Here is a 25,544-nt window from a genome sequence, read left to right as displayed (position 1 = left end):
GTATTTTTCCATCCCTTAAAAAGAAAATGTGGATTCATACCCTTGACGCTTTTATGACTTTTGTGCATAGATCGTTAAAATAGAGTCCTATTTTGTTAATATGGTTGAGTAAAGCATTAGAGTATAATTCAGTTTTCTTATAAAAGTATGACAGTTAGACAGTTATTCATTGTTTATTTCTAATTTATAAATCCTCTGGAGAGATTTCTAGATAAACTGTTTTCAATTTGATATTCTACTCAAATTAAATTAACTGAATAACCACACTGTAAACACATCAGTTCAGTGACATTTTTACTGTAAATATTAGCACTGACATGAACACTATAAATTGTAGTCTCAGGGATAGTTTATACAGTGTAAAGCAATGCATATATTATATTTTAGAAAGAGCAATAATGAACTAAACAGTGCTTTCTCGTTATTTATTCATGTGTTTTGTATAGTAATTCCAGTCAGTCTGAAGAAAAATTAAATTACAAGTACATGACAACCACATTGTGAGATGTACTCATCAAATCAATGTTATTGACCTCATAAATATTTCTGATATATGCAAATGTGCCCAAGTATGTTAAAGGAACAGTTCAAGGAAAATATCACAAGAAAACACAAAGGAAACAGAAAAGGTCATTTAGCTGAATTCCCCAGCGGCTCTTTTTTTGTATGAAATACATAAAAATGATGAGAAAATGTTTACATTATTAAATATAATACAGGGAGACACAGAACTGTTTATCCAGTGTTTAAACAGACAAGTGTGAAAAGCCCTTATTTGATGCTTTTTTACTGCCATATTTCTCAGCTCAGTTTTGTTTACATTTGCTGAAGGGCATTTCAATTAGCAGCTGTTGATATTTTATTTGTCAGTTGAGATTATGAAACCCAGTGGAAAGACATATAGCTGTTAGTGTGTTTGATGTGCAATATTTCTTCGATTCCAAGCCGCCTTGACAGTCCAGCAAGATGATCTTGTGTACAGACAGATACAGGAGCTGGACAGGCTGAGAGTAATGAAAGAGGAAAGGACTGAGGTATGGAAATGGAGTAAATTCTTTTAGATGACACCGTATCACCACACTGCAGAAGGATTGTTTGTGTTCATACATACAAATGTGTGCGGCAAGGGAAGTGTGTTCGCCTAGTGTTTGACAACCTGCTTTAAAACTGAGGCTTAAGTTACAAGCTAATAACATTAGTTTACTGTTAGTAGTTGGTGGTTTATTACTCCACAAAGACAAAATGCCATATTACTGCACATTTAGTCAAAACTGAAGTATGTTTAAAATTAAATGTTAGACTATGATAGTGGCAAATATATACAGTGAAAAACTGGCTCTGCTACACTTAGATTCAGAGATAACCATGTGAAAATGTATAGGAAGCCATAAAAATTCTACCAAAAAAAGCCATCAAGTGTTGAAATTGGTGTGTTCTGTAGTAAAGTGCAGCTCTACTTTATATCATAAACGAACAAACAAATGTTGCTACTGTTATTTGATGATGGCAGTGATCCATAGCAGAATGTATTTAGTATTTTAATTGTTGTTGTTCAATTAAAACTGTACATTCATTTAAATGATCTATTATAATTCAAATAATAATTACTTATTATTGCTACAGTACACATCAATACACCACTGACAGACAGCATCATTACAATTAATGTGTGATGAAATGACTAAAACAAAGCTACAAATATTGATCCTTTTTCATTTTGTCATTTAGATTTTTCCATCACTGAATAATTGATCAATCTTTCATTCGTGACAAATCTTTTGGTTAACCCCATCTCCAATAAAAAGACAATGCCCACTTGACAAATAACACATGAACACAGGCTTTGAATGCAGTCGTTTCCTCTGAGCCTTGGATTCAGTATAATACTATGTTCTAACAACTAGCAATGCAAGATTCCAGTGGCAAGCAATTTGGCTGTCCACACCAAAAGTGACACCACAGAAACAAACTGCCCTGTATGGGACAGGTTTTAATCCAATTAAATTATTACAGTTATTTAATATTAATTTAATTAATACATATTAAACCCTATTAACATTATTAAAACTACATGCGGGGATGTTGTTGGTTTGCACAGAATCAGTTCCAACAATCATGTTTAAACTATGTTTGCTACTTATTGACATGGTCTGAGGTAAACTATCTGCTGCAACTTTCAGTATGGCAATATATGTCTCATAAAATGGCAAACTCACAATAGCAATATTCAACACAGAATAAAGCACGTGCATTAGTATCTAAGGTGATCATTTTCATGGTAGGTTATGTTGTTGTTCAGCCATGATGTGACAAATACCATTTCAGAGTAGAAACCGTTTCTACCTTTTTACATTGCTGCAGTTGATGGTTAAGGCAAAAACTTAATAACCAGGTAAAGATACCTTTGTAACATGTTGCAGCATCACATCACATGTAGTTAGAACATGGTGTAAGAGTGCCATGAGTGAGTGAAGGTTAAGGTCAACAGGTAACTCAGATATCTCTTTAAATGTTAATAATCTACTGTATATAGAATATTCTATGTAGAAATTGAAACAGATTGCTGTTTGACAGTTTTGGACTGGTTGCATATTTTTGTTTCAGTTTCTCTGAAGTGGCGGAAAAGTCAGAAAGCTAACAAAAAATGCAAAAATATATAAATAAAAAATATTAAAACTGTTTCTCATCTTTTTACACTATCCCAGAGCAGAAAACAAACAGAGATTGATATAAAAATTACATAAAAAAATGTCAAATTAAAGACAAATTAAGGATAAGGGGCGAAAAATACCCATGAACAAAACTGGGCTGTGTTTCCCAAACAACGATGTAACTCGTGGCTGAACTGTCATAGTACGATGCATCGTTCCGGAAAATAACAATATAGTGATGAGTCTTTCTCTAAACCGTATAGCTGTTTTGTCACAGATCCATGGTTTGAACCACATTAGTTATAACGTAAAACCTCCATAATGATGCTCTAAACTGGGTGGAGTAACAACTTCTTTAGAGATAAACCCCATACTTTTTTGTGCAAATTATATTGTTTTACACGCACACACGTTTAAAAAAAATCTAGTAACACTTTATTTTGATGGTCCATTTGAGTGTTAGCAGACTGTCTGCTTAATATCTGTTGATACTGCTGTTAAACAGACATTTAACTGACTAGAAGTCAGAATTGACTAAGAAACTTTGCAAGTGCATCTCTGATATTTGCAAGTACATGTCAACTTACACTAACACTAACACTGACTAACAATCTATTTCTAATCTAATAAGAATTAGTTGGCATGTACTGTAGATGCAATATAACTTAAATTCAACAAACAAACCATCAAAATAAAGTGTGGCCAACAATCCAGTATTAGTTTTGATAAAAACATGCACTCATTTTCCATATTAATTAAAATATATGTTGATGGCACATATAGGGCCTATGTTTCCAATGTTATGGAGCACATGCCATATTCTATTCTAAAACATAAAAACCACTTCGCTAACACTCTATTCTAATATAGAAGTCATATAAATCATTAGGCTAATAGTTGTAATTTACAGTTGGCTATTCATTAAGAAAAAAAAATATATATATATATTATTATTATTAATTTAATATTATTGTTATTAGTAAGTAGGGTATTGTTTATTTAATTTTGTAAAAGTCTACTTTTACATTTTGATACATTCAAACCACTGCAGAAATGTTCTAACAAACAGGCCAATGCATATATAGTACAGATACAGTTTTTTAAATAAATAACCTAATATAAATTACAAGCATTTTCACAAGCTTTGAAGAGGCAACGTAAATTCTGCTTTTGAATGATAGGCCACCTTTATCTTTCGTCATGATTGGCTTTTCTCCACACCTGTGTTCAAAATGGCATAAATGTTTTCAAAGTGCACTGCGAAGGGAGCGCAATTGTCAATATGAAGATCACTAAAACTGAACTGTAAAAATACTTTGAAAACAAATTACACTTAAGTGAGATGACTTTAATTACATTTTTTTATCATTCCGAGTTTAATGTTGGAATGTTCAAAATAAATCTGGCATAGGGGGGCATAACTGGGAATAGAACACAATCAGGAACTATGCTTCTAACAACAGCTTTAGAGGAGTAGTTGGAAATGTACTTAAGTTGAGACGCAGTTTGCAAATCCTTGTTGGAACGATGGATTTGGGAAATGCCAAATCAACGAATGATGTTTGGAACAACGGAACTTGAGACCTTAGTTGACAAGCGGTGGTTTTCGTGAACGAACCCCCGGTTGAATTTTTTTTCAGTTCTTCTGAAGTGGCAGTAAATTCGAAAAGCTAAAAAAAAAATCTAAATATAAAACAATATAATAAAAAATAGCTTTTTTTAAATTTAAAAAAGGGAATATTGCAGGTCTTATGGAACAAGTGTTATGGAGTTTTGTTGCCACTGGAAAGGCTAGCATGTTTTGTCTAGTTTAACTCCAGTTTAGTAGCTTTTGATAGTTGCTCCCAAGAGTTGTATTCACCTTGAAGGAAACATCTAGTGGTGCTCACGATGCACTCTGCTAATCACCTCGATCTGAGATGGACGAGCAGAGAGGGACAGTGCTTGCGTCAAGCAGTTTAGTCCAGTGTCTCTGTGTGCCCGTCTGAATGGGTCATTAAGTACCCAACTCAGTCTCCGCAGGGGTCTTGACGTCCTCTGTAAGTGTCCCTCTCATCGGCAGTCTTAATGTTCCTGATTAATGCCCTGCCAGGCTGTTATGATGCTTACAGACACTCATGAGAAGGGCATGATGCAGTGAAGTTAGATTGACCCATGAACTAAACACACTCTCTCAATCTGTATACCCAAACTAAATCCCTTCACAGGCCGCCAAAGCACCTCTGGCTCTCAGACTGTTGTAGGAGATTTATAGTTTATAAATGAGGAAGTAAAGAATACAATTGTCGATGTGAAACTGCAGATTGTACCATTATGTCATTTATATGGGCAGATCCAGACAGTTTAACAGGTGTTTAACAAGATATAATTGCTGCAGGGAATTATAGTTCTATTTAAGTTCACTGCAGTTGTTCATTGTTACTACATCAGGCATCGTTTGCTTTTAGTCACACAGTGTGAATATATTTAACAATGACAGGTGTTGTTAACTGGACCAATTCATTGCTGATCTATGTATTTACTTAACTCCAAATCCACAAGTGCCAGATAGGAATTAAGTTTACAAATTAAACATGTAAGTCTATTTGAGGATTTAAATTGGTCACCAAAAACTCACTGTGTAATTAAATGATTTATTTTTTCAAATATTCATTTTAATATAATCATTTGCTTGACATGAAAAACAATGGAGTTACATGGTAGATTTTCATTTCTGTACAGTAAAATATCATCTTAAGAATGCGTAATGTTGTTTCTGTTTAATATACATTATTAAACTATACTATTTATTTAAAAATCTGTACTATTATTAAATAATATTTTAAAATGACAATTCAAAACAACCACAAAATTAATCAGAATTTGTCAGATTTGTCAGCTGCACATCCCTGATGCGATTCTCCCATTCCACTATATCGCAAAGGTACTTTATTGGATTGAGATCTTGTGACTGTGGAGCCCATATGAGTACAGTGAACTTATTGTCATGTTCAAAAAACCAGTTTGAGATAATTAGTGCTTCATAACAGGGTGCGTTATCCTTCTGCAAGTAGCCAAATAGAAGATGATAGGATGGGGTGTTGACATGAGGCTCAATTAGTACTAATGCACCCAAAGTGCCAAGAAAATATTCCCTATACCATTATACCACCACCAGCCTGAACCATTGATACAAGGCAAGATGGATCTATGTTTTTAAGTTGTTGACACCAAATTATGGCCCTACCATCCAAATGTTACAGCAGAAATCGAGACTCAGACCAGGCAATGTTTTTTTAATACTCTATTGTCCATTTTTGGTGAGCATGTGCGAATTGTAGCAAATCCACTGTTGCCCATGCGCCTCAAGGTTGGAAGTTTTGTGCATCCAAAGATGTTCTTCTGCATACCTTGGTTGTAACAAGTGTTTATTTGAAGTACTGTTGCCTTTCTATCAGCTCAAACTAGTCTGGCCATTCTTCTCTGACCTCTGGCATCAATAAGGCATATGCGCCCACAGAAATGCCGCTCACTGGATATTTTCTCTCTTTCTGGCCATTCTCTGTAAACCTTAGAGATGGTTGTGCTTGAAAATCCCGGTAGATCAGCAGTTTCTGAAATACTCAGACCATCACGTCTGGCACCAACAACCATGCCACAATTAGTCACCAAAATTACCTTTCTTCCCCATTCTGATGCTCGGTCTGAACTGCAGCAGATCATTTTGATCATGTCTACATGCATGAATGCATTGAGCTTCTCCCATGTGATTGGCTGATTAGAACTTTGCATTAGCAAGCAGTACCTAATAAAGTGGCCAGTGAGTGTATATGTAATCTGTTGGTCCACTATAAAAATAAATGAATGCAATTTTAGTGGTAACTGTAACCTTCCTATATAACCTTGTCATTTACTTTATTTGAAAATAAAGTATAATAATTGTAAATTATGTATTTTGGTTTTCCTATTAAGACTAAACTTTTTCCAGTCCTGTCATGAAAGCTAATGTGATTTTTAGTTCACACATATTGTTGCAGCCATTATCACAACAAAACTTATTATTCATTTCACAGGGTTCAGTGTGCACTGTATAATGGATAGTGGCAACTGGAGTTAATCACAGCTCAAATAAATGCACCATTGACTATCCCCACTGTTGCAAATAGAAAGTAGTCTAAAACTTCATTAGGAAGTGATAAGTCTTTGAGACTTTGTCTTTTTGCTTTTTTGTTGATGCAAAAAAAGATGAAATTGATTCCTGAGATACTGCAAGCAGTGAGCAAATGAGAACTTGATGAAAGCTTACTGCTTACTGATTGCGGCTACCAAATAGCAGTCTGATATTGAGATGTAACAAGTATGATGATCGGGAAAATGGCACAACATTAGGGAAATCTCATAAACAACTCACACTCTTGTCATCTTGGGTTTCAAGCTGATGGGCAGCTACTCAGAAATCAAGCACTGTTGCCATTGGTCTACTTTCACATCTGTTGTTTTTAAAGAAGCCCTCAAGTTGATTGGATGACAAGAAATGTTCTCTCTGCCAGGTATCATACGCTTTAGCTAAGTGCACTGTATATATTCTACAAATGAATTACTTTGCTGCTTTGGAAAGACTTGACTACTATTTTATTTTCCATCCCTCCCATCTGTTAGCTCTTTTCAACCCCAAAGCATGAAAAATATAGGATCTAGTTATTGATGGCTACTTCTCCACCGACTGTAGTCAGAAATAAATAGTTGGACAGACCAGTCAAAGCCAGTCCAATCTCTCATCTTCCTCATTAAAGTGCAGAATCAAAGCGAGCAACAGCGGCAAGAAAACACACAAAGGCCAGACTGTTTTTCACATATTGCGCTGATTAGCACACGGAGAGGCCTCATTTTTTGCGCTTTCAAAATTTGAAATGGTCGCCAGGAAATTGGAGTGAAAAGTAGGCTGATACCTTGGCCAGCACTGCAATTTTCTTTAATTTAGTGCTGCTTTGAATACAGTGCTGCTTGAATGCTTTGTTTATCTGCGGTCTGATTTGTATTCCTGCCTCTTAGGTGTCCGAAAGGTGTGATTATGTGTACGTCAATGGCAAGGAGACGCGTGGGAGGGTGAAGATGATGGTGAACTTCACTTACAGTTACCTCAGTGCTCAGCTGGAGTTGAGCGTGTGGACGCCTCGACTTCCCCTGCAGATCGAGATGTCTGATCCTGAGCTCAGCCAAATCAGGGGCTGGAGAGTTCCTGCAGATGCCGCCAACCAAAGGTTAAACATGGTTTGCTTTTAAGGAATCACAATTTGATCTTTCATTAAAAGTGAGGAAAAAAAGAGTTTGTTATACAAATTAAGCATATTTAAATTTTCCCAAGAAGGTTTTGATGTTAAAGAATAGTTCACTCAAAAAAAATTTAATTACTTACACGTTACTTGTCAATTTGAGTATTTTAGGTTGGTATTAGAAAAGAAGATATATTGAAGAATGGTCTTGTAACCATTGATGCACATGATAGGGAAAGCTAAAATTTCAACATTCAATTCAATTCAATTCAATTCCTGTTTATTTATATAGCACTTTTATAATGTAGATTGTGTCAAAGCAGCTTAACATAGAAGTTTTAATAAAGTCCAGATTTCAGAGTTGAAACTCAGTTTAGTTCAGTTCAGTGTGATTTAATTTTCTCTTCTAAAAGTTCAGAGTTGGAAACGCTGGACATCCATCATGGAAAACTGCAGGTGTGAGTATGTCACATCAGCTCAGAATACGGCCTGGTCCAAGATTATGGATACCTTGGCATCATTTCTTCACAGGTCTTGAATCGCATCAATGTTGCTGCATAATTTGGCCTCATAATCTCTGGTGGCCTCTATTTACACCCTAGGGAATAAAGAAAATAATTAGCATAGCAGCTGTTCATAGTGTATTTAAAAGATGCAAAAATGAAGTGCTACTGTATAAATGAAAACAGTAGTTATATAAACAGACGTGGAAACAAACATGTAAAGCATATGAGTGTTTCTAACAAAATGTATGGTGCATTAAGACAGGAGTGTGTCCTACAGGTGGTTGTCAATCCTGGTCACCTGCGTGGAGCATACTCATGCATCAAACTGTTATGCGATGCATTGTGTGTATGCTTTACTAAAAAGATAGGTGTTTAATCCTTAACATTCTTCAGTATATCTTCTTTTGTGTTTACAGAACAGAAAAAAAAAAACTCAAACAGGTTTGGAACAAGTAAAGGATGAGTAAATGATGACTTTTCCGTTTTGGATTAACTATCTTTTTAGCCATTGTAACATTTCATCTAAAAACTTACTAGGATTGATTTTTATTTTAATAGAATTTGATACTTTAGATACTTTTATCTTTATTTTAAGCACCCATGCTTATTCAATAAGCTTTACATACTAGGACTACACGATTTATCGAAATGACATCAAAAGCTGCATAAATATTGATAACCATGGACAACCATTTTCACATTCCGGATTTCTTAGAAGTGGAAGTCATCGTAGTTGCGTAAACTTAGAGTGCAGTTAATGGGAGAGTACAACAAATAATTTTTTAAAATGTTGATGTTATAAAGACTTTAAGAAAAAGGAAAAAAAATGTGTGAGACTGATGACGGCAGCTAGAGAAGAGAATTCCATCAAATTTACTGTCCTGTTCCATAGATGCATTACAAATGCCTTGCACAAGTGGTCATTCTTTTTTTTTGTAATTTGAAGCAAAAATGATATAATACATTCATATAAATGTTCATGCAATTTTTCAAAACTAAAAATTTTAAATTGTAAGATTTTAAGATGTTAAGGACCGTTAAACGCGTCCAAACAGGGTTGTGAAAAGGGTCCATAAAGATTAAATCCTACTCCGATTTTAAAGCAGCAAATGGTTAAAATATACAAAATTGCTGGTGTGACACTAATATAGTTATCACTAGAGTTATCTATATAGTTATCATTTTTGGTGTGAGTGAAGCTTAAAAATAGCGTAAAACATTAAAATTGGAAGTTTGGTAGACATTCATCTATTCATTTATTTTATTTTTGGCTTAGTCCCTTTATTAATCTGGGGTCGCCTCAGCGGAATGAACCACCAACATATCCAGCATATGTTTTATGCAGCGGATGCCTTTCCAGCTGCAACCCAGTACAGGAAAACACTCATACACTCTCATTCACACACATAGACTATTGACAATTTTGCTTACTCAATTTACCTATAGTGCAAATCTTTGCACTTGTGGAGGAAACCGGAGCACCCGGAGGAAACCCACGCGAACACAGGGAGAACATGCAAACAGAAATTTCAAATGACCCAGCCGAGGTTTGAACCAGCGATCTTCTTACTGTGAGATGACAGTGCTACCCACTGCACCACCGTGCCACCATATTTGAGTAGACAAAAAAATTAAAAAGTAATATATTACCCTTTACACTGTTAAAAATTAAGAAATAACCAAAGGTTTTCAAGAACCTGTTAGAGATGTTAAAAGTATTATTTTTCTTTTGAGGTGAAAAACCTTCTAAAATCTTTTGTCTATTATAAAGTTTCTATAAATGTGTAACTTTGGTAAATTAGAATTTAGAAGATAAGAATCTTCTGACTATACTCAGATAAGATTTCTAATATTTATCTGAGCAAAAAATATCCTGCACAGCCCACACGTTATGCAATGCGACTGGTGATTTGAAAACACAATGATTTCTTACATTACTGAAGTAAGTCTCTCAGTACTGCACAGTAATGCTCCAGCTCACCTGGCCTGTCTTAATAAACAGCCGCTTTTACGCTCGGTTGTTTCTTGGTAACACCAGACATGTACGGATCTCCCTCCGGAAAGCATGATGGTGGTGAGGGAGGATGCGGACGCTGACTTTTTAATTACCACTGGGTCGTCTTCAGGCACACCTGCTTCTGACGCACCAGCACCAGACAACACACAGGTTAATGCTGGCATACCGTGCGGATATCCACGAGATAATTTTTAATTACTCTTCCACCAGAAACAATCCTGCTGGATTGACTCATGCATGATAAGCGAGAACCGGAAGACGGAAGACAGATGGAATGAACGGTAGAAAAATTGCAAGGCACTGATGAGACTCAAAAAATGGATATGCCTGTCATCTGTAGTGTGTGGTTGACAGGAATAAAATATGTGGTTTGCGCAAAAAAAATCAGTACCAAGATTTTTTTAAAGCTCCTATTGTACTAGATTGCTTGGAAATGAGCTTGCTTTGTAAAACTAATTCACTTTTGGATTAACTTGAGAAAGTCATGCATATTTCTAACTGGCCGTAAAACTGTATTTTATATTATTTTTCATTAGAATATGTATATATTGAATTATTTAGCATTTTTCTTGCATTGTAGAAAAATGCTTTAAGGCAAGTTCATTCTGCGGACAACAGGCAGCTTTGTCTTGTGCTGAAAAATGATCATGCAATAGACATGCAATTACAGCTCCTCACCTGAATGAGGACTGTTTCTCATTTTTTATTGTTTTTTTTTTTTTTTTTTTTTTTTTTTGCAGTGCAGAAAACAAACAAAGAGATTTTTACAAAAATGACACAAACAAAAGGTCAAATTGAAGACAAATTTAGGATAAGGGGAAAAAATACTAAATTATGTGAAGGCTGAATTATGTGATCTACTAAATGCCCTTTTAAGCATTTTTTTCTATAGTCTACAGAACAAACCATCATGATACAATAACTTGTCTAATTACCCTAAACTGCGTAGTTAACCTAATTAACCTAGTTAAGCCTTTAAATGTCACCTTAAGCTGTATAGAAGTGTCTTAAAAAATATCTAGTCAAATATTATTTACTGTCAACATATCAAACATAAAATAAATCAGTTAAAAGAAATGAGAAAACTATTATGTTTAGAAATGTGTTTAATAAATTTCTTCGTTAAACAGAAATGTGGAGGGGGGTGGGTAATAATTCAGAGGGGTTAATAATTCTGACTACAACTGTATATATGAAAATATGTACACTACTGGTCAAAAGTTTGAAGTTGTTTTTTTCATGTTTATTTTTTAAAGAAAATGATTGTTCATAAAGACGGCATTAATTAAACGTAAAAAAAGAAAAATATTTAAATACTTATCTGTCCAATATTTATTTATTACTTATTGTATGTATTTTCAAATGAAATTATTAGTCCAGTCATTATTGCTTTTATTACTATTACCATTATTATTATTAATAATAATAATAATAATAATTATTATTATTATTATTATTATTATTAATAATATGAGAGTGATTTCTGATGGATCTACTGTATATATAATATCTATTAATCAACTTCATCATTACATTAAATCATTATTGCATTAAAATGACCAGTAATCCATTATGATGTTGTTTTAATTTTTTAGATAATAAGATCCTTATTGAAATATTAATAAATTAATAAATTATTTGCTTTCATAGTGTCTTCTCAACATGCTGTGAAACACACTTTCAAGCCTGGTCAAGTTCTTTGGAGCCAATAAGTGAAAACCTTAGGGCTGTTTTTATCCATTTATCCATTTAATTTACACAGTGATCTTTAAAGAACTTTGTACAATTAAAAAAAAGCTGCCTTAAATTTTTAACTTGAATAAACTCAAGTTTACAAGTCACTGCAACATACATTGATTAAACAGACCTAAAACAGTCAGCTCCAATAGCCTAGTGGTTAAATCACAATCCCTATTCTACACCTTAGCCCTTCTCGTTGCCCCTTGTTTTGTGCGTTCGTGTGAAGGGGGTGTCCCAATTCTCTTTAGCATCATTATTATGAAATTTTATAATAAACAAGCATGGATAATAACATGTTTTAATACATTCATAACCAATGTTAATAAGGGGTAGCGGTAAAAAACATTATTGGGATTGGGTCTAAGTGCACTGACATATGGCACTCACGGTGACCTGAGTTTGATTCCCAGCTCAAGGCTCCGTGCCGTTCCCTCCCCCCTCTCTGCTCCCAATGCTTTCCTGTCTGTCCTCCACTATCCTATCCCAATAAAAGGTGAAAAGCCACTACAAAATCATTATTAAAAAAACAGACACCTAAAGCATAGTTAAAATGTGCATAAATTAAAATAGTTGTCATCACTTTTGATCATATAATTTTTACATTTTTATAGAAGCTCCAGTTCTGACCAGGCTATAAACCCTAGTGTAAAAGCACTTTCATGCTGCTTAGTAGAAGTTGTGCTGTTTTAGAAAGACACAAGGAAATACATTTTCATCTACGGGTGAGCTGTCCCTTTAAGACAGTGGTCAGCTGGTGTTCATATTTGTCTCTTTAGTCTTAATTCTGTGCCCTTGCTGTATCATATGTTCTGTTAGTGCGAGGTCAAGTCTGTCTGCGGAAGTGTTTTGATTACCTGTGAGAGAGCGGGAGACATGCGCTGGTGTTTTAAGACTGGAGCTCATTACTCCTGAGACCCGCAGTGACCTGACATTCCTCATCTGAGCGCCGCCTGCCCTGTTTATACACCTGTGTTCTGTAAATGTCATGCTGTTTCTGCCGCGCTGGTCAGGCGTCGCTGCGTAAAAGTCTGGAGGAGCGTGGCCTTCGCACCGCTCAAAGACACCATGTTAACCTGCCACCTCTGTTGTTTTTTATTTTCGATGGCTTTGACTCATTAAAAATAATGGAATAGCCTGAGCTGCCGGCCTGTTCACCTGGTGCTGGACTGTTTGTGCGAGCAGAGGAAGTGCATTATCACTGTAATGTGAATAGGGCTCACATTTATAGCCTGTTGAAGCCACTCAACCTTAATATGAGACTGAACACCACTGCTGCTCTGTCTCTCTCTCTCTCTCTCACTCACATACAGTTGAAGTCAGAATTATTAGCCCCCTTTTAATTTTTTTTTTCTTTTAAAACATTTTTCCTAAATGATGTTTAACAGAGCAAGGAAATTTTCCCTTTGCACAGTCTGATAATATTTTCTTCTGGCAGATTTTAAGTAAAAAAAAAAGAAAAGAAAAAAAAAACATTTTAAGGTCAAAATTATTAGCCCCTTTAAGCTATTTTTATAGTCTACAAAACAAACCATCATTATACAATAACTTGCCTAATTACACTAACCTGCCTGGTTAACCTAATTAACCTAGTTTTTAGCATTTTAATAACCCTTTAAGCTGAATACTAGTATGAAAAATATCTAGTCATATTGAAAAATATCTAGTCAAATATTATTTACTGTCATCATGGCAAAGATAAAAGAAATCAGTTATTAGAGAGAAGTTATTAAAACTGTTATGTTTAGAAATGTGTTGAAAAACTCATCTCTCTTTTAAACATAAATTGGGGAAAAAAATAATTGGGGGCTAATAATTCTGACTTCAACTTTGTACACACATACACAAGTATATAAGAATATAATGCACATCTTTGTTTTAGCCATATTTAAAATAATAGTTTTGCTTAAAAGTTTTGGTTCTTTATTTGTTTTACCTTTATTTGGTTGATTTGAACTTTTTTAAACCTTGAAATGTTAAGATTTCTTTTTTTTGCATCATGTTTATTTTTATTTTTATGTATAAATACTTAAAATTTGAAGGAGTCTAATATCTACTTAACTGTTTTAAGAAAAACTTAAAAACAACATATATATAAAAATATAAATATATATATATATATATATATATATATATATATATATATATATATATATATATATATATATATATATATATATATATATATATATATATACATTTATAATTCTTTGAAATAAAAGATTTGCTTTCACAGTGGCTTCTCAACCGGCACATATTCAAGCCTGTTCAAAGTTGTTTGGGGCCAATCAGTGAAAACCTTAGGACTGGAAGGCATGGGACAATAACCGTTTTCAAGATATACCACAGTTTGGAAAAGTTAAGATTTTAAAACTGCCCAAATTTTCTGTTTTACTATTCCTATGATATATGTAAGATTTTCTTTTACTTTTTTGTTTGTTTGTTTGTTTGTTTGTTTTTTTAGGACAACAGTATATCCAGCTGAAAAGATATCCAAAGATGCTGTTTTAAATTGTAAAGAAATATGTGTGTTTGAAACGAATGACGACAGCAGAAGTCAATGATTCATTTGAATTATTTAGCCTGACATGTTTAGCTCCTGCTCCAAAATATTTTAAATATTTATCAAAATAAAATATATTAAGTATAAAGGGGGGAATTTTTGTTTTTTTTATTCAGACATTTAAAAAATAACTTATTTTTAGAGCAATAATCACTATACCGTGAAGCTGTGATATTTTTATCCAAGTTTATCATACTGTCAGAATATTATACTGGCCAATGTCTAACTGGTTTTAAGCAAATTTGTTACGAACCTATGTAGGTTTGTGCTGCTGTTAATGACAACTCAATTCAGACCCATCTGAATTGTTCTTTTTTGTTGTTAGACAATAACTCTATTTATTTTACACATTGGTCTTTAAATAGCATGTTGTAAATAGCATAGATTAGAATACTGTTTACTCCTCTGTTTTTATTTTTAATACGATTATTTTTCTTTTATACCTCTGAAAATAACTTCAAAGTGTTTGAAAGTGCTTTTGTTAATTAATTACTTTAACTTAATAAAAAAGTAGATTTTACGCTCAGTATCGAATGCTCTCTGTGCTGCAGGTCTGGAGAGGATGATGGGGAAGAAGGAGCCAGGAAGGACCGAAGCTGTGCTCCACAGTACCAGAGCACCACCGTCCGTGTCCTCACACACTTTGAGGCCGAGCCAGAAGAGTGGCAGGGCCAGCCAGACTTCCTCCTGGGCAGTGACTGGCAGGTGGATGTAACAGAGCTGGTGAGAGACTCTTTAAGGGTGGCGGATGAACGTGTGGCCAAGCTGTCAGAAGAGCAGGTCCTGATCGGCTTGAACACTGGCACCACCAAAGTTCAGGTAAGAAACAGGAAGTTCTAATCTAGTATTTAAAGTGTGTCATCATGTACCATAAACACATGTAATGCTGATTAAATAACATGCACTACCACAATAATATAGCAGTTAGGGATTGGCAATGTGGATTTAAAACTGTCACAATATTTTCTGGTGTCTGTTACAATTAAAATATTTTAAATCATCATGCATCTTTAACGAGAAGTATTTTCTAAACAAGAACAGGGTGATGTGAGAACACACGATGTAATATAATTTCATTCATACTGGAAGCTAGAGGGCGCCTTGCACACAATCTCCAAGTACAAAGGACAATTCGCTTGTTAATCTGATATTAGGCATGGTTATATATATATATATTGCGATCATGATTGTCGAAAGTATTACAGCACTTTGTAAACGTTTATTATTACCATTTGTTGAGCCTCCTCATTCAGTTTGATAGAACACTTGGATCTGGAGCTGCTTCGCATTACATCAGACCTAACAAGTGGATAAAGACATCATGTCATTGCTGTGTTTGAGTAAGCAGAAGTTAAACATGGGTAAGCTGATTAAACATGAAGACAATAAACCCACAATTGTAGCTAGATTTAGTTTATATGTGATCATATAGTCACCGTGAATATTTTTATAAATATGAATCTATATTTATAATGCTATGCTAATCAACATAGAATTTATCACTGGATAGATTACAATAAAATAGCTTGATTTCAAGTAAGCTGATCAAACATGAAGACAATAAACACACAGTTGTGACAATATTTAGTTTATATGTGATCATATAGTCACTGTGAATATTTTTATAAATATGAATTTATATTTATAATGCTATGCTAATCGACATAGCATTCATCACTGGCTAGAATACAATAAAATAGTATGATTTTGGCTAAGCTGATTAAAACAATCACACAGTTGTAAGAACATTTGTTTTATCTGTGTTCTTATAGCCATCCTGAGTGTTTTTATAAGAATTAAGTATATTTATAATGAAATGCTAATCGACATAGCATTCATCACAGGATAGAATATGATAAAATAGTATGATTTTGAGTAAGCTGATCAAACATTAAGTAAACGAGCACACAATTGAGTGTATATTTGATTTATCTGTGTTCTTATAGCCATTGTAATGTGACAGTGACGCTTGACAACAGGGGTGCGGATCCAAATGCAGGTTTATTTAGCAGAATGGTCAGGCAAGCAACAGTCAACACAGTAGTAATCAGATGTATACAGGCGATCCATAATCTTGGTCAATAAGCAAATGGATGGTCAAGCAGCAGACATGAATAAACATAACAAAGCAAAGCTCAGTACATGACAAGACTAGGCAAGGGAACCACGTTTCTAACACGCCTATAATAATACTTAGCAACAATGTGTGTGTTTGTGCTGTTAGTCTAATCAGTTAGGATCAGGAACTGGTTGTGTGTGGTAGTGTATGACTGGATCTTGTAGGCCATAAAATGGCAGATTGGTTGTCCTTTATCCATCTGCAGCCGCTAGATCGCAGGTGATCATAACAGCCACTCATATCAGATCATATTTTTTTCTCAAATTTCGTGAAATATCACCATGTCTGATAACCAAAACATGAACACAAAATTATCTCAAACACTCCTCTGTTACAATGTATCTTTATTCATTGCACAGGCCAGTTTTTGCTTCACTATACCGCCCAGACCAAACCACTTCCAGATTGTAGAGGCAGATTCCAGATGCCGTAATTCCATTTATTTCTTTATTTTTTTGCTGGAAGACAAGCGATTCTTATCATAGTAAACATTTTACTGGTATATCACAATCGATAGGATATCAGCAGTCCATGAATTTTCAGCGTTATTACAGCTAGATTCATGATTCATTTGTTATAACGTATTATGCAATTTCCTCTCCACACCACAGCCAGAGCTGCACATTTTGGAGAAAGAAAACTGACAGTTACAGCTGACTAAGCCGCAGTTCCCTTGTGTTTCTACCGCATGAATAAAAAGTGAGGACGTCCTTGTTTTTATTGGAAAAGCCGAGCTGTCATTTGTCAATCTCTCCATGCGGATGAGAGGTGAATCAGCTCGAGTTGTGATGTGACACGTGTACGCTGTCAGACGAGAGCTAGACAGCACTTAGCTCTGTCACAGCTTGCATGCTGTCTGTCTGCACATCTCTCACAGCTCTTACCACAAACCATAATCTTCTTTATTAAGACCGACTAATTACGTGTTGGTCTGTGAAGACTACACATTTTTTCCTTATAGATCTGTCACATGTACTTTCACACATAAATACTCCCCCTTGACGAGCTGAAAGTGCCATTAGAGTGCTGTCTGGCAGAGAAAGATAGACGCCAGAGCCACAGGTGGAGAACGCTTCGATTTGATCCATTTGCTGAAATTAAAATCAGATAAAAAGCCCAGTAATGGTGGGATGGAATACGTGGAGTCTGAAAAGCAGTGCTGCTTTATATATCGAGATGCCTGAAATAAAAAAAACAGCACTTAACCATGGCCAAATTGCCAATCGTCCACCTTGCTGTCAGGCCAAATGTACTATTCAATTTCCAGAGGGACGCACCTGTTTTGCAGTTCATTAAAACTAAATTGATTTACTAATTATTTGCAATTAGAAAGGGGGGATATACGTATGCTTTCAAAAATGTTCAAGAGCAGGTTTCGTTTGGAAGGAAAGATTTGTTAAAGTAGCATGGCATGCAGTAACTGTTAGAAACAGATCTATAAAATAAGTGGAGCACTGGGGCAGCATCTTACGCAATGTTGAGTAAGGCCCGAGGCTCCCCTTGCTTATTCTTTTTTTATGTCTAATTAATAAATCTCTCAAATCAAATGGCAAATTAGAATGCGCTCAGAATATAAAAACATCGTAAGGATTGTTTCTTTACCTTAACATGGCTGCATCTTCGAGTGCAAATCTGTCGCCTGAGGACTAGTGTACAAATGGTAGTTAGAAGCAAGTACAGGCCGTGCGCATTGGTGACAGTGGAAGTCCTACTTACAGATAAGAAGTAAATAGCTTCTGACACTTCATTATAACATAATGAATGCGGAAATATGGAGGTGGCTGCTTTGCAATTAATTGATCCAGATAGGAAGTCTTCACGTCACGTTTGATATCGAAGTCATCTTCATGCTCGTGTGTCAGATATTGCCATATGGCCGAGGGCGGACAGCTGTCACTAAGATTTTTGAAATTGCACACAGCCTTCAGTTTTTTTATGTGTCATTATGAGAAACTAGGAGAAAATATACTGTTGTTTCAGTGTTATGTAACAGAGGCATATCTGTGTGTATTTTTTATCCAGGTGATGTCCCCATTATCAGACTCAGTTCTGGCTGAGAGGGTGATCCGCGTTCTGGATGATAAAGTCAGTATTACAGAGCTAGGTGTGCAGCTGGTCTCTGGACTTTCCTTGAACCTTCAGCTCAGCACGGGAAGCAACAGGGCCATCGTTGCCACAGCTACCACACAGGAGACCATGCACAGTGTTAATCAGGTATTCCAGTAAGACTGATAACAATCAATCAGTTAATCCATCCATCCATCCATCCATCCATCCATCCATCCATCCATCCATACATACACACATACATACATACAAACAAACATACTTGTGTCTATGGTATTCTGTAGGTCTGGGCACTGAAATCCACCAAAATCTAATTCAATAGGTATATTGTCTATTTTATATATGTACCACTATATAACCTATACATGCAAGGATGTAACTTTGGCTTGTAATGTGGGGAGGTCACAAAATTGAGTAAAATGTTTCTAATTTAAATCCCATTTTCTTCATTTACATATATTTAGGGACTGTGCTGACACAAAATCCAGGGGGAAATAGGCTGATTAAATGCATTTAATTTCCAACCTAAAATTAAAATGAAAATTTAGATTACAAACTAACCTAAAAATGTAAACTTCTAATAAATTTATGAACAGTGTGCGCTGAATCACAATTTTGTAATTAATTACAGATGGACATCAGCAAAACTAAATTAAATAAAAGTTATATGAAAATGTTGATCATTATTTTATTACTTGTAAAATAAAAATAAAATAATTACATCCCTGGTGCTAATTTTCTAAACATTATACAAACATCAAGAGATGTAGGCATATGCTGTCTGACATTAAATATGATTAAATACTGCTTATAAACTCAATCAATCAACTCACATCTTCCTTTTTCATCCTTGTTGACATTAAAGTCATCTTCTATTGCTGTAAGGAGTTCTATCTTTGACTGAAACGGTTGTTTCAACTGCAATATCTGCTCATTAGAACTTTCACAGAGTTATTTTAAGAGCGTGCACACAAAGTTATTTGATGCGGATGCATGCGTTGACAAACAGAGACACTCATCTGTGGAAATGACAGTGCACATAAAAAATCCAAAAAAGCTGGAAACATGGGAGGGACATGTATGTCCCCCTTGGCGTTTAAAGTTACACTCCTGTATATATGTATTGTGTAAGATAAGTCTGGAGTTGTCTTTTTTTTTTAGATGAGAAGACCAATATGGTCATATTCATAATTACTGAAATTTCAGTTCATATTTATGTATACTATAAACTTGTTAATTTAAACTTAATGTTCAGTTTAAAGATTTTTTCTAAAAAAAAAAGATGTGTAAGTATGTCTGGTATATATTTTTTTAAATATAAAAACATTTTAAAATGACATATTTTGCACTGGTATCACAAAAAAAAAAAGATCACCAACCACAGTGTTCTAAATAGTCTGTGCATTTTTTAACACTATGGCATCAAATTTAAAATTGTATTCTGGTTTTCTGGTCATGACATTGCATGCTGCATACTTCCATGCCAGTTTCTCGGAATCTCTGGATTGTTTTATCTAAGAGCAGGTGCAATCACTGTAATCACTGTCATTATGGACAAAGTCCTTTTGACATGTGCAGCATGTTAATGAGGAGCTGTGGTTTGTTAGTGGATCCTGCTGCTTGGGGCTGCCCACTTATTCTGAGTCATCTCACATTTAAAGCTTCTTTCTGATTAGTCTGATTTCACAAAACCATTGCACCGGCAGGGGTTTACTCTCCTCTCCACATTCAGACATAAAACGGGCAGATTGGTTGAATCTCCCGCTGATTGATGCGTCTGTTCTTTTTGAAAATTGGTTTTAGGGATATTTAACCATTTAAACCATCCTGCATTCAGGTTAAGAATTGTGCAAGCTTTATAAAAGGAAAGAAAGCTAGCTTTTCCCAACAGCATTCGTTCATCTTGTGTTTCTTTTTCTTTAGGAGTCTCTTGTCAGTGCGTGGCTTCAGTTCAGTGATGGCTCCATGACCCCTCTGGACCTCTATAACCCTGCACATTTCATTCTTACGGCCACCTCGCTGGACGACCAGGTGGTGTCAGTGAAGAAAAGCACCTCCTGGAGATGGCCAGTGGTGGTGGCAAAGGGGGAAGGGCAAGGAATGTTGGTCCGCCTGGAGATGTATGGACCTGAATTATGTCTTAAAACCAAGCGCCGCACTGTTCTGGCTGCCGGCAATGCAAACGTCCTTGTGAAGTTTGGTCGAGATGAAGAAACAGGAAACAGCGCAAGCGACAGGAGATATAGACCTAATGCTCCATACTATGGAGGTTCAATCTCAGACATGGAGGCTGGAATCATGAATCGAGGTGCTACCACCATCAAATCCTCCATTCCAGGAAAAGCGAGTGGTGACAGGCTCTCAGCCGGCGATGTTCCTATGGATTTCTCTGAATTTCCAGCACAAGCTGATCTTCCTCCTGGACGTAACATGGAGGATGACCTGCTGCATTCTCGCCGTGGACTCACAGACCTGGAAATAGGTATGTACGCCCTGCTAGGTGTCTTCTGCCTGGCCATCCTGGTGTTTCTAATCAATTGCGTCTCCTACGCTCTCAAGTATCGCAACAAGCAGCTCCCATTGGAGGGCCAGGAGACCATGGCTCACGCCCACGACTGGGTTTGGTTAGGCCACGATGCTGAATTGTTGGAAAGCCAAGCTGGTTTATGTCTGGATCAAGAGGAGCTAGGTGGTACCATGGACTCCGGGCTGGGCCTGGAGGAAGGTAGCCAGCTCCTTAATGGCCTTTCCTCCCAGAAGAGTGTGCAGGGTCAGGTCCATAGATCAGCTTCGGACTCAGGGTGTGTTGGGAGAGATCACAAGGCAGAGTCCATAAACTCTCCCACTACCAAACGAAAACGGGTCAAGTTCACCACATTCAGCCATAGCAAGCCCAGCAATGGCTGCCCATCCATAAGCCCTCTTCTCATTGGTCAGAGCGACATCAAATGGGTATGCCCAGACATTGAGCTTGGGGACTCCAAAGAGCTCCGAAATTACATGGAAAGGTTAAATGAAAATGCTACCAAGAACATCGTATAGTGTGCTTGTAGTTATTTATGTATTTTTCAGACAAAAGCGTAGCTCACCCATATGCCTTCTGGGTAAGGTGGTGTGGTGGTGGTGGTGGTGGGGTGGAGGGGTTGTCCTGACTCTACTGCACTCAGACAAACTCACATCTCACCATGAAAAGACAAGCCATTCATCTGGTCTTGTTTCCATGGCAACTGTCATGAGGGTTCATCATCAGGAAAGAAGGAAAACGGAGATGGTTGTGAAACTGCTGAGGATGTGAGAACATTGGATTATGAGAAATGTTTCAATCGAGATGTCTATATTTTCTTTTCTTTTTTTTCCGAAGAAGAGGATATTCCATTTGTATATTTTAAAAAATATATATATATAAATATTTCTTTTTTTTTCAATTTATCACACTGAAGCCTGGTTGGTGGTGGTATCTTTTTGTGAGTGAATATCTCAGAAAACACAAAGAGCTGACATTTAAACATATCAGTAGTGCGCTGGAAAACTGCAGCATTTCCACAAATTGAACATTGACTGGCTCGGGTGATGAGTGAGAATACATTTTGTAAGCTTTTACATATTTTTATACATCTCTGTTCCTGTCCGTGTTTGTGTGTCTACTGTATTTCTCCAAAGACTGACAACCATATGTACAAGCATGTGAATTCAAAGTATGGACGGATGAAAAAAATGGTCTATTTTGGAACTTTTTCCACCAACAGTTTGAATGAACATGTATATAAATATGGCAGAAGACTTCTGGGAAAAACAGGCAGATAAATGACCCTCCACATCCCTTCGAGAGCTGTTGAGCAAATTGTATTGTTGTAGGTAGTGTTATCAATATTGTATAATATGTTGTTTACAGTATTAGAATGATAGATGATATGCGCTCCAAATGCTTATGTATGTGTGCTCTAGCATTTAATTTCCTTTTTTTCATTTCTTTGCTTTCCTTTCTATTCTGTTTAGTTTTCCCCCTTACAGTGATTGGAGAATAGAACAAGGAATACCTAACCCACCTAAACAAATGTCCCTCAGATTAGCCTAATGATTAGGTTAAAGTTAATTGGACCGGATGAGTTTGGGGCTTCTGTCCTCAGGTACTGTGATTGATGCAGTGGAGAGACGTGTATACTTTCATAAGAAAACCACAGAACAGTATATTTGTGAATACATTGATTAGAAAACCCCTCGATCTATATTTGTGAGCTGTTTGGAAATATCATAAAGGACTTAGTCAATATACAATTACCCTTTAAACAGTTTACTTTCTAAAGCATTAGATAGTGTGTGCTGATTTATTCCTCTTTCAGTTATTTTGGCATGATGTCCAAGTGGATCATCCAGATGTCTCATGTAAGATGGTATTAATTAAAATCAAGACTAATTAATAGTATAAAATGTATTAATTAATTCTCTCCGCTGTTCTACACATGTCTTGTACTTCATGAAACAGACACGTTCATGAAGACCGCAGAGGAATAATTGTACTTGAGGAGGTTCAAGACAGTCCACTCAACGCCGGTCAGTGATCCTATCCAGTCAGTACTGTTAAAATATGTTTCTGTTAAATGTGATGAGTCAATGTTTGTTACAGTATGTAGCATTTTAGCTTACTTTGCCATTTATTTTATTTTTCGTTTAACTAATTGTCTGTTTTGTGAGCTAAAAAAGCACTGCCTATTACCATAAAGTCCTGAAAAAGCATCTTTTAATTTATGCATTACATCACTGGGTTTTCTATTTGCATATTAAATAAACCATGACATCCTGCTTTTCCACTTTTTACCAGTTGATGGTGCTGATTTCTAACCCCAGTTGCCTCAGAGGGGATTTGCAGCCTTTGATGGTCATTCTCCTTGACAGGCACATGACCCAAGTCTCCATATAAAGGTTATGTGCTTAAAACTGCTGAACTATACTGTAAGTGTGCAAATACAACATTGCGATTCAACCTTGCTGCATATAAAAAAATGTTTTGAAAGCCCTCTATAATTTTACCCATATTGCACTGCAGTAAACCACAGGCTTTAGCGAGAAGTGTGTTGTTGTGGCGGCTGTGTGCACCATGTAATTCAAAGGTTATTGCAGACACAATAGCTCGGGATTTGAGATATAGTCCATTTCTTCAGTCCTGCACATTAAAGGCTCATTAGAGCTAAACTATACAGGCAGGATCCCAATGCTGGATGGTGCAGCTCCCTCCCCTCCGAGACAGGCCAGACTAATTAATGATCAGCGCAGTGAGGCTTTACTCCATGTTAATGTGACATTAGCGTGCAACCCTTGGAGCTAAATGATTGTAGTCATTTAACTGACATTGATGTGACAATTAACGCCTTCTCCATCACATGTGACTCCGCCCCGTCCGTCATTGCAAATTTTTGACACGTGTATTTCCTGACAATGTTTCATAGCTTATTGATATTCCCGGACAAGTGCTGTTAATTTATCTTTCATTATGATAAGTAGAACGTAAACAAATTAATGGAAAACAATGTCAGCACGGCATAGAGCCACGGATTATTTTCCTTCTTTCAAAGGCACGACATTCAGTGCATAACTTTATCCAAGGTGGCGACTGAAACAATACAAGTTCATTAGCGAAAATCACACATGCGTACTTGCGCACGCGCTTAATTTTGTTCCCGGCGGGACAAGCCTTTTTGAGATCCAAATTGAGAGGCTGCACACTTAACCCTCAGAGGGATGCTTCTGGAATTGGGTCTGTTTTCTCCTTTTATCTCAGCTGATATTTTGGTATTTGGGTCTCTGTTCTCTGCGTCTCAGTGGAATTGCACGAGCACACTCTAAATTAAATCATGACATTAGCTGGTGTCTGTCAGGAGTGTATATTAATTCTCCTAATGTCAAAGACTGGTTGTTGCGTGCGTGAAATGTTTCTTTCCTACTGATTTTATGAAACAAAGGACGAGAAAATAGCAAGACCTCTCAACCTTGCATTAGCTGAATTTTCACCAAGAGCATCTTGCTGTAATCTTGCCTTCTGCCAGTTAACAACATTGGCGTTTCTGTAAATGTCAAAAGAGTTGTCAGTATAATGCCAGCACTGATCTCGCAACAGACGGCCAAAACTTCAGACCACAAACAAATTGACAGACCTTCTAAATATAAGCACATCTGATGTAAAATGCACAATATAAACTTCATTTTCCACTAACCCGTCTATAACTTTTCAATAAACCTTTCAGACTCTCCTGTAAATGCCCCATCAGTGGCAATTTATGAACTATCAGTCACATTGGAACTGAGGATGTCACCGACATGAACATTGGTTTTTATGAGAAGTGGCACAGCAATGCATGCTCTATATATTCTGGATGTTTTTGCCGTGTCTAACGGGTATAACAACAAACCATCTCTGGCCTGCTTTTATGCGTTGTTCAAAGAGGAGCTTCTCACTGCTCGACTTGTGGTAACAGCGTGACAGGCTGTAGTAAAGGAGCTGATAGAAGCAAAGCCTAGAGATGAGGGTGTCTACACACCAAAATGTTGCTCCATTTCACTATTAAAGCTTAACCAATTCTCTACAGCCATCTCTGTCAGCAGAAGACAGAACATGGCTTTTATCATTGTTGTTGTTT

At 36.1% G+C, this 25,544-nt stretch overlaps 1 protein-coding gene across 1 annotated transcript in view; it reads left to right on the top strand.

The window, feature by feature from the left end:
* The window catches only part of si:dkey-112m2.1, a 241,373-nt gene extending 217,653 nt beyond the window's left edge, over positions 1-23,720 (top strand). Inside the window, exons 6-9 of the mRNA XM_087301071.1 lie at positions 7,683-7,891; positions 15,278-15,545; positions 18,868-19,059; positions 20,836-23,720. Of these exons, the coding sequence (XP_087157197.1) occupies positions 7,683-7,891; positions 15,278-15,545; positions 18,868-19,059; positions 20,836-21,954 (1,788 nt within the window). The 3' untranslated portion in view covers positions 21,955-23,720. The remainder of the gene's footprint in view (positions 1-7,682; positions 7,892-15,277; positions 15,546-18,867; positions 19,060-20,835) is intronic.
* Positions 23,721-25,544: the final 1,824 nt, after the last annotated feature.

This window comes from Danio rerio, chromosome 21 (assembly GCF_052040795.2).
Source record: "Danio rerio strain M-AB ecotype USA chromosome 21, GRCz13ab, whole genome shotgun sequence".
In the NCBI taxonomy this organism is placed as follows: Eukaryota; Metazoa; Chordata; class Actinopteri; order Cypriniformes; family Danionidae; genus Danio; species Danio rerio.
This window is presented reverse-complemented; position numbering and strand designations above follow the sequence as displayed.